The 10,600-nt window shown below is 42.5% G+C and overlaps 1 protein-coding gene across 1 annotated transcript in view; it reads right to left on the bottom strand.

The window, feature by feature from the left end:
* The window catches only part of PDPK1 (3-phosphoinositide dependent protein kinase 1), a gene marked incomplete at its 5' end in the record, with an annotated part of 36,690 nt that extends 26,306 nt beyond the window's left edge, over window positions 1–10,384 (bottom strand). The window contains one exon of the mRNA XM_086473221.1: window positions 10,361–10,384. Within this exon, the coding sequence (XP_086329347.1) occupies window positions 10,361–10,384 (24 nt within the window). The remainder of the gene's footprint in view (window positions 1–10,360) is intronic.
* Window positions 10,385–10,600: the final 216 nt, after the last annotated feature.

Here is a 10,600-nt window from a genome sequence, read left to right on the forward strand (position 1 = left end):
AGAGGCTTTCAAAACAGATACTCAATAATACAGTATAAGATACCCTCACCGGTTGTCATAATATCTAATCACATCTTTTACATCTCTGCTGAACATAGCCCTTTGATAGAGAAACAGGAAGATCTTCCAAAATCTATTAATCTAAGTTTCAACGTCCAAATCACTACACTCATCTTTAAGTAAAAATATGGATTCCACCTATTTATCTGTGTAATTAGGGAGGAATAAAGGCTTTTATTTCACATAGAGAAGGTAACTGCTTTCATTGGACAGGTGTTCTGTAGTTTTAGAGATAAAGCTGACTTGCTACGATTTATCAATACTGAGATTATGCTAAAGACATTTAAGTTAGATAGGCTTGGCCTGAGAGGTTTTGTAAATTATTTTGATGTTGTCATACAAGCCAAAAATTCTGAAATTCAAGTTTATTTTGTATTGCTCATAATTTACACAACCTGGGTCTCCTAAGCATTTATCTGCAAAATGCAAAGAGGAAAAAAATGAACAGCTACGCTGCTATATTTAATATATTCTTTTCATGGCACACTGGTGTTTCAGAGGGTTGACGAAGATGCAGCAACTGCATCTGACACACCTTGTATCTGAAAAAGAGCATAAGAAGGGGCAATTAACAGATACTATGCACAGCTTTCCCATTGGCCTCCTCCCCCCTCATATCCCACAGTGAAAACGTTTACCTTCTCCAGGTTCTCCAATATCTATTTGTGACAGCCTCCACTTCAAAGGCTAGAGTGCGCGTGCAACACACCCCGTAAGTTCCAGCATATTCCAAAAGAAAAAACAACTGATCAGGTCAGATACTAAGATGGGCCTGAACATATGCCCTCAAACTATTCCTCAATAGTATCTAAAAAGAGAATACAGGCAAAAGCAGGGTAGTTCAGCTATGAGAAATGTAAGTTAAGACACAAAGAAACACTGATTCAGAATAACAAATCTAACTAAAAGCCTTACCTCCCAGTGCAGAGAGCACAGTTTCAGTCAGATAGGCTTGGGTGGCACTTCCCATTACATACCAACCCCATCCAGGAGTGGTTTGCAGGAAGCATAATGATTATCATGTGATCCCTATCAATACTCAACACCAGTTTTCCTTTCATAAACTCTGTACACTGCTACACCAGAGTGACTGCCATGAATGGAGGCAACCCAGAACATTAATAGATGATGTGCTTTCATAAACTGCAGTAAACATCAATTCTCATACTTTATATGCTCATGCCTATTTATGCTCTGGACTTCTGTCTAAAAGTGGACTGTCAGACATTCTGCTAAGTGACCAACAGCATCCTCTTTCTATTAACCAATTGCATCGAGAGAGAGGAACAATATACTGCATAATTTATGACACTCCATTGCATGCCAGTTTCCACTTAACTATGCTTAAAAGTTTGTCAGATAATTTAAAGAATTTAATTATACATCTATTTGCCAATGTTATCATTACCTTCAAGGAATTAAAATATTTGCCCCAAGAAAAAGAGAAAATCCATTTGCATGTCTTAAATTAAAAGTGTCACTAGATGCTGTCAGCCTGTCTTACCTATAACATAACAAAATCAAGCATGTAATGGACAGGACAAAACTCAGATGAAACCAAGCCTCAGCAGTACTTCTGAATGCACTACACAACTAGTAAACTGTTTGCCCACCTAACAGGTTAACTTTGACACTCAAATATATACAGACATACTAAAAAAAATTAATACACCATAGTAATTGGGAGATATTTAAAAACATGTACTCTGCTCACACTTCCAGCTTGACAGAAGACTACATATCTCCCCAGTCAGGAACAAACACCACTAGACCAGAACAGTAAGGAAAACAGACTTAGTATGCTTTCAGATTCTGAAATCTGAGGAAAAAACTGCCAAAGGCTTTAAAGAACCACACTCAACATTCATTCATTGAAAAGGAGGAATATATTTAAAAAATATATAATTGTAACCGAATACTACATTGACAAATACCTAGTCTTCTCTGGAATGAAAACATTAAGTCATACTTTAATGATTTATCTCTGTGCAGCAGAGTGCAAAATGTAGCGTTTAAAAAACTGATCAAAAGGGGTGATATTAAGGCATTTTTAAAAAACCCTCTGGTTTTACTATACAAAGCAGTTAATTAAACAAGCTGGTTAATTTTCAATGTATCACAAAAAGTGAAGTTTATATTGAAATGACAGATCTTGTTCAACCTTAAGGCAGATGATTCAAATGTCTAGCACAAAATCATAACAAAAAAATCAACAGGCATTTCTAAGAACAAGCACTCCTCTCCAAAAAACACACGAGGCACTTATTAAAAACTATACTAGGTTACAAAGATGTCAGATATTTTCCCAGGACAACAGGATGTTTTTTTCTACAGAGAAATTCTTTGAAGATCATAGTAAGCCATTTTCTTCAAACCGCAGTAAACAAACCCTACTCCAAATATTAGTTATTTGTAGATGTTAAAAAAGCATTAACATCAACCATTAATATTTTGTAGCATTGTGGTGTACATTTATGTTGTGTAGAGCTGCATCAGCCCTCTTTCAAACCTCACCATCAAATAGTATGCAAAGATTACTGCAGAAAACTTTAGACCTAGCTCGTAACCCAACAAATTGCCCATCAACTCCACGTGTCTTGAGAAAACCAACCATTAAGGTCAGGAAAAGCATCTGAAGTCAAACCATTTGTCAGAATCTATACTTTGATCAAGGTTCATAAATGGTTACCTATTACTACATTTAAAAGAACAGACTCAAGTCTCATTTAAATTAATAAAGCTATTTTAGAACAACTTTGTTTTGCAAAAGAATCTGAAGTCATACACCTATCTGAAGTGATTTTTTTTTTTAATCTCAGAAGCCTTCACATGAAAAATCTGTTGCTTAATAAACCATTTTAATGAAAAACCCATGAAAATTTCAAAAGCATTCAGTTGTATAAGAGGAGGATTTTTTTGTTGTTGTTAAAACAGACTGCCATGCTAAGTGATTAAAGGAGTCTAGGCTCTGACCCACCAAAACAGCTACGCTCATCTTCATGTGCAGTGTCATTTGAAACCTCTCAAATGCTGGAAGGTAAGCGTTCATTGAAGCACTGCATAAAACTGTTCTCCCCAAAAAAACTCTTAAAGTATCTTGATAGAAATGACCATCATCCGAAAGAAAAAATGACTTCTTTAAAAATAATGTCCTCGTAATACATTTCAAGATTAAAGATTGTAAGTGTTAATGGAAGGGGAAAGATTGGAGCAGATAATTCTTCAGAGACACTATTCTACCTAAAGTGGCTGGGACCTTTGCAATAGTGGGAAACAGAAGTATGAAAAGAACTCAGGTTGATGTAGTCTGCTTGCTATATTAACAGGTCTAATACAATTTAAAGAAAAATTACAGGAATATGAAGGCAATGGTGAAAATACTTGTAATAAATCATCACAAGATATAGTTATTATTTCAGAGGAAATATATATAAAGCCCTGGCTAAGCCTGACATAATGCCATGCTCAAATAGCCTATGAGAATTTGATTTAAAAAAAAATCTGGCTTTTTTCAGGGACTTTTCCTGGTATTACTGTAAGGTACAAGTAGGTTGCTAAAAAATACACTAAAAAGACTCTAGTATCTAGTTGGCAGTTTTTTGCCTCATGTTCAAAATCAATTTTGGAAGATACAAGTCCTATCTTCAAAATACAACTAACAACATTAACTTTGAAGAATAAAAATCAATTGATTTTTCTTCTTAAGCATTCTGGATGTATATCCTCACAAAGTTCATTGTATACAAAGAAGTGTTTTAAAGTTTGCGAACACATAGTGCATTGTTCGTACAAAATAATCTCAAAACACCAGAAACAAAGCTCCGCTCTGACACTCTACCTCCTTCGTAACTGAACCTACCACCAGTTCCTTACTTTCTGCAGTAAATCTATTAACACAGTTTATCCATAGGTGACTAATGAGGAAATCAGGTTCATGTTGTATCAGCAAAAATATAGCAAACAGGCTCAAGGACATGGAAGCACAGAGAACACCTCTACACTGTTAAGATTGTTTTGACTCTTCATTTAGGGAATAAAGGTATTTTATCCACAAGAGTGACTTTGTTTCTACAGAAAAGAATTTCACACATACAGAGAATGTTGATGCAAACGTTTTAGTTAATGCAAATGCCTTTTTCTAAATTTGACAACCTTACACATATGGTGGTATTTCCTGCCACTAATTTCCAGTATTCCAATTCCAAATGCAGGTAGGGATTAAAGCTAACGAAAGGATTTGTAAGAACCTGCATATCAGCCAGTTACCCTCTAACCTCAGCTACTGCTAAGCAAAGCACTTAAGTTCCAAGCACCTTCAGGGGCAGAGACTATTTAAGGCCTCCTTCCCCAGACTCCCCACCCCCCCACCCAAGCCTCAAAACAGATCAGAAACAGGAAACCACAAAAATCTAAGAACCTGAAGTCAGCCTATGGCCCAAATAGCTATACATGTAAACAAGCCATTGAGAATTCATTTCACACAAACAGATCCAGGCCAGCTCACAAGAAAACAAAAGCTGTCTGTAATCGCAGTAGTCTAGATCACATTCTACACCATCGGTTATCTCATGAAGCACACCAACATGTAGAGGTGTTGCCTAGCATGGATGGGGGCTCATGCTAACAAACACAAAAGGACTTCCTATACTAGGGTCCTTGCTAGCAATTCTAGGAGGCAAAGAGAACAGTTTTGGGTGAAGGGCAGAGAAGCAGCCTGCAGGTGGAGTGTACAAAGGTCAGACAGCACAGTCAAGAACTGTAAATTAAATTCCTGCAGGATTACTAAAGAACTGAACATCAAATTTAATACTTTATTTTCAGACAAATGTGCCAAGCAAGTTAATCCTTGCATTTTTCACCATAAAGAATTATAGAATATTTGCCAGATTAAGTATTTACAGCTTGTCTTTTAAAGCAGAAAGTAAGTCTCAACTTCACACAAAAAAACCTAAAACACTAACAAACTAGTTATTTCCTACAGCACTGTGGACTAGAATACACAAGGTGTGAAAGATAAGGTTCTAGACCAAACAGTTAATTTTGTGCATGTTGCGTTCAGTCCTTCCACACACTTCAGTTAAACCTTAGTAACTTTCCACAAGCTTACCTGCAAATAACATGTCGGAAAGGGAAGTAGGGAGGGAGAAAAATCAGCTCCTTCCCCTTTTTTGCTTCTTTATTACATATACATAATCTAACCTGGTCACCTGCAAAAAAAGTTTTTCCACTGGAAATACCATAAACAATAATTCCTTGGCTTCACGCAAACTCTTCAGGAAGCTCCACTATGAGGAACTTTGAGAAGGATTTTATCTTTTAAACACCGTGTTTTCTGAATAAAGTTTTTATCTTTCCATATTAAAAAGTAATTTCTCACTTGCATATTTTCAGATGTCATAAACAGGCTAGTTCTACAGCAATCCATTCAACTTTTCTAAAAAAAAAAAAAATAGACAAAATACAAGTTTACTGTTAAAAAAAATATTTTGGAGAAAAGACTACTTTCCCTTGGTTGAGAAGGATTGGGTTAGAGATCATTTAGGCAAACTGGACACCCACAAATCCACAGGCCCTGATGGGATGCACCCACAAGTGCTGAGGGAGCTGGCAGATGTTATCATTAACCTGCTCTGCATCATCTTTGAGAGGTCATGGCAAACAGGAGAGGTGCCTGAAGACTGGAGGAAACCAATGTCACTCCAATCTTCAAAAGGGGCAAGAAGGAGGAAAACTACAGGCCAGTCAGCCTCACCTCCATCTCTGGAAAGGTGATGGAACAGCTCATTCGGGATGTCATCTCTAAGCATGTGGAGGAAAAGGAGGTCGTCAGGAGTAGTCAGCATGGATTCACCAAGGGGAAATCATGCCTGACCAACCTGATGGCCTTCTACGATGGCATGACTGCTGGGTGGATGAGGGGAAAGCAGTGGATGTTGCCTACCTTAACGTCAGTAAGGCTTCTGACCCTGTCTCCCACAACATCCTCATAGGTGAGCTTAGGAAGTGTGGGAAAATGAGTGGACAGTGAGGTGGATTGAGAATCGTGAATGGCAGAGCTCAGAAGGTTGTGATCAGCGGCGCAGAGTCCAGCTGGAGCCCTGTGACTAGCGGCGTTTCCCAAGGGTCAGTACTGGGTCCAGCCTTGTTCAACATACTCATCGACGACCTGGATGAAGGGACAGAGCGCGCCCTCTGCAAGTTTGCCGATGACGCAAAACTGGGAGGAGTGGCTGACACCCCAGCAGGCTGTGCTGCTCTCTAGAGAGACCTGGACAGGCTGGAGAGCTGGGCAGAGAGGAACCTGATGAGGTCCAACAAGGGCAAGTGTGGGGTCCTGCACTTGGGGAGGAATAACTCCCTGCACCAGTACAGGCTGAGGGCTGAGCTGCTGGAGAGCAGCTCTGCAGAGAAGGATGTGGGAGTCCTGGTTGACGAGATGACCATGAGCCAGCAACGTGCCCTTGTGGCCAAGAAAGCCAATGGTATTTTGGGGTGTATTAAGAAGAGTGTGGCCAGCAGGTCGAGGGAGGTTATTCTCCCTCTCTACTCTGCCCTGGTGAGGCCTCATCTGGAGCACTGTGTCCAGTTCTGGGCTCCCCAGTTCAAGAGGGACAGGGAACTACCGGAGAGAGTCCAGCAGAGGGCTACGAAGGTGATGAGGGGACTGGAGCATCTCTCCTGCGAGGAAAGGCTGAGAGACCTGGGGCTCTTTAGCCTGCAGAAGAGAAAACAGAGATCTTATCAATGCTTATAAATATCTAAAGAGCGAGTGTCAAGATGATGAGGCCAGGCTCTTTAGAGGTGCCCAACGACAGGACAAGGGGCAACGGACACAAATTGGAACACAGGAAGTTCCAGGAGGAACTTGAACATGAAAAAAGTCTTTACTTTGAGGGTAACAGAGCACTGGAAGAGGCTGCCCAGAGAGGTTGTAGAGTCTCCTTCCCTGGAATATTCAAAACCTATCTGGAAAACCTTCTCTAGGTGAGCCTGCTTTAGCAGGGGGGTTGGACTAGATGATCTCCAGAGGTTGTTTCCAACCCCAGCCATTCTGCAATCACTAAAATATTCCACATCTTCATAGATAAAACCTATTTTTATTATTTTGCCAATTTATTACTTTTTTTCAGTCTTACAAAGTGATGGCGCCCCTGGTTTCACGCCTTCTGTAACAAAATTCCTGCAAGTACTTCGATAGTCAGCATCCCTTTCCAAGTTTTTCCTGCAATGCTGCCTTCCACCTGATCTGGTTTAGGGAAGTGAAATGAGCCCAAGTCTGCAGGGCATCTTACAATGTCTAACTACAGCAATCTACTTGGAGAGTTTCAAGAGCTATATATGAAACAGACATTACTTCTCGCACTGTAAGTAATAGACCAATAACACAAAGAATAATTTGCTTTAAAAAAAAGCCTACCCACACACTGGATTCATTGTTTAGTTGAATATCGCTACTATATCCAGATTATTCTCTCGATCAACTCCTTTCCACTAGCCACCAGCACTTTCTTTGTTAGAAACATGAATGCAGATAAAATTGTCCCTCTGAGGCTTCTTCCATTTTTTTTTCTCTTGAGCACCTTCTCAACATGTGTATCTTTTACTATTTTCCATTCCTGCAGCCAATTTTGGCAAGAGATTTACAGAAAACTTATCCCAGTTAAAACCCTATGCATGAGTGATAAAGGCTAATCACAGCCTTATGCTGAAAACCCAAGAAGATGATATTTAAAGTACATAGGTATATAGGGAAAACGCCTCAAGCCTGTCTGAAAGTTTTATACCTACAAATAACTACAAACAGAACTCTTACCACAGCCTCGTCTAATTCCTAGCAGAGATGCAGAACTTACTCTATGAAGACCCTAGTTCTTTGGAAAGTGTAGTTTATATTGGTTCCACAGTGGGGGGAGGGGGAAGGTAGCAGTTTTGTTCAGTCATATCTGTGAACTACACTATAGGTTTTATCAGGTCAGAAACACCAGTAGAATCTAATAATCACTAGAGTAGCTAAACCTTCCAGTGAAGATATTGCTGAAAATGAAGACATAAATAACCATTCCTCCAGACTCTTCATTTTCAGAGGAAGAGCTCTTCTTGGTAAGAGACAAAATATGCCTATAATGAAGGCATTAACAGCAAATACCTAAGACCACACTAACACCTGCAACTAAAGCAGCACTAAAGTTGTTTCCTTCTTAAAAGTACAATTCTCTCCTTGGTAATCACATCTTCAGAAAACAGAACAACATTTTAGGAATTGTCCCCACATACAGGAATAGAAAAAATAACTGTCTTGGCAGAGGAATGCTACAACATCCCTTTCAAAGCTGTGCTCTATTCCCCCAACAGTATTTTGCATTTATAGTAAAAGAATCACAGAACTCATTAATTTCATTAATTCTATCACACAAACATTAACTTGCTCAGAGTCTCAGAAATACTTTGTGGATATGGATTTCCCATATACGATACAATTAAACTACAAAAAGGTTAGCTGAATCAAGCCACCTCTATCTGCTACTGCCAGTCAGTACACTTCACCTGACCAGAGAAATATTAAACAGGATGGAAGAATTAAAAATAAGTTATCCTGAAAAAAATATTTTAGTTTTAATAAAAATGGTTGTCAGCTTTGTCTTCATTCATTCTCTCTCTGTACGTTTCTCTTACAGACAGGGACGTAAACCAAAGTAGAAAAGGAAGAGAAATTGAAGTACTTTGGAGAGGAAAAACCTGGAGAGGCAACAAGCAAGGACACAAGCACAAAGGGAAGCATGCTCCCCATTTAAAAGAGTCCAAGTAGACAGAAGTCATCTCTGATGCTGAGAAGCAGCCATATGGAGCTCTATCAAGTATTAGAAAACCAAAACTGATTCCTTTATTAATCAAACATTGCTTTATTTCATAATCCTTGATGAAGTATTTCATGTCCCCCCTGTAGGGCTATTCCACATAATAATTCTTGTCTTCAGCCAACAAATATGGTTCTGTATAACATGCTGATGAAAAAAGCGCTGAGCATGAAGAGGAGAGCACATTGAACCCAGACTTCAAGAATCAACGCAGCCATGCCAGCCTCCACACAGAAGCCTCTCCTTAGCCAGTCCCAACTGATGAAAAAGTTTTAAGAGCTGCAGAGTGGAGTTTTGCAGCTCATAACCGACAGAATGAACAGGAGACCCAAAAGCACAGTAGCCCGCACACAAGGATAAGGAACATGTACACTGCCGGTCAGTTACACCGACATCAACGAAAGCTGGCAGTTGTTTTCGTAAAAAACTTTTCATAAGGGAATTTCTACATTAAATAAACTGTATAATCTACAACACAAACTAAGATTTACCATTACCAGTTCTGTGTATCAGCTACAACTCTATCTCACGTCAGTCAGCGCTCACAAAACCTTGCACCTTTACACTGTCAGACTACTAATGTAAACAACTGTGTGTGAAACGGTGTCCTGTTACGACCCTCACGATCGTTCTCATGCGTTTGTTTCCACTACAAGAGAAATCGATTACAGAGCAATCGGTGGCTCCCCCAGGGCAACAACGGCGGCTCTCCCGGTAGGAAACAGCCCGGTAAAGCCACGCCAACGCCCCGTACCCGGAACCGAGAATGAAGCTCCGCGAGAGGCCGCGGGGCGGCTGCTTCAGCCTCGGCCCCGGCCTCGCTTCCTTCCGCTGACGGGCCGAGCTCGCGGCACCCGCCGCCACCTCGCCTCACGCCTCAGGGCCCCGCCGGCACCAGGGGCGGCAACAGGGCCCTCCCGCGAGGCCCGCGGCGACCCAGCAGGCAGGGGGGCGGAACGAGGACAGCAGCAGCAGCACCGAGGCCGGCCGCGGGGAGGGCAGCGCTGGCCCGGGCGCCCTCCCTGTCCGAGCGGGCGGCAGGTGGTGAGGCCGCCCGCGAAACCCCACCATCAACTCCGCCGCCCAGCAGCGCGTAGGGCACGGGTGGCCACCCCCTCACGGGCCGGCCCCGGCGCCCAGGCCTACTTCTTCCTCCAGCGCACCGCTGCCGCCAGCAGTCCCGGGCGGCCGTAGCGCCGGCCCCGCGCCCCGGACTCACCAGGTGGCTGCTGGTGCTGGCCATGGGCCCCGCCCGGCCGGCGCGGCCCGCGCTCCGGTCGCCCTTTAAGATCCCAGCGCACGGCCGCCGAGCCCGAGCCAATGGGGCGGCCGCATCCTCCGCCTGTGACGTTACCCACAACAATATTCCCCCCCCCCCCCCCCCCGCCGTGGGCAGGACTTCCACGCACTCCCCTCGCTCATTGGTGGCGCCATCTGCTACTCACATGCCGGCCCGGACAGAGAGTCCTCCATCAGCCTCAGCGCCCTCGGCCCACGTGAGCTTGCGCAGTTGTAGGGGTGATGCTGCCGGCTTCAGTTCCTGTCAGGAGACTGAGCAGGGTGAGGGCGGAAGAGGGCAGGACAGCGCGGCCTCCCCAGCCTCCAACGTGCACACACATCCGGGTTCGTGCCACGACGCAAGAGTGCCGTGGGAGCGACGACGTGATGACGCCAGAGGGGCGGGT

This window comes from Leptosomus discolor, chromosome 14, assembly GCF_034619465.1.
Source record: "Leptosomus discolor isolate bLepDis1 chromosome 14, bLepDis1.hap2, whole genome shotgun sequence".
Taxonomy (NCBI): Eukaryota; Metazoa; Chordata; class Aves; order Leptosomiformes; family Leptosomidae; genus Leptosomus; species Leptosomus discolor.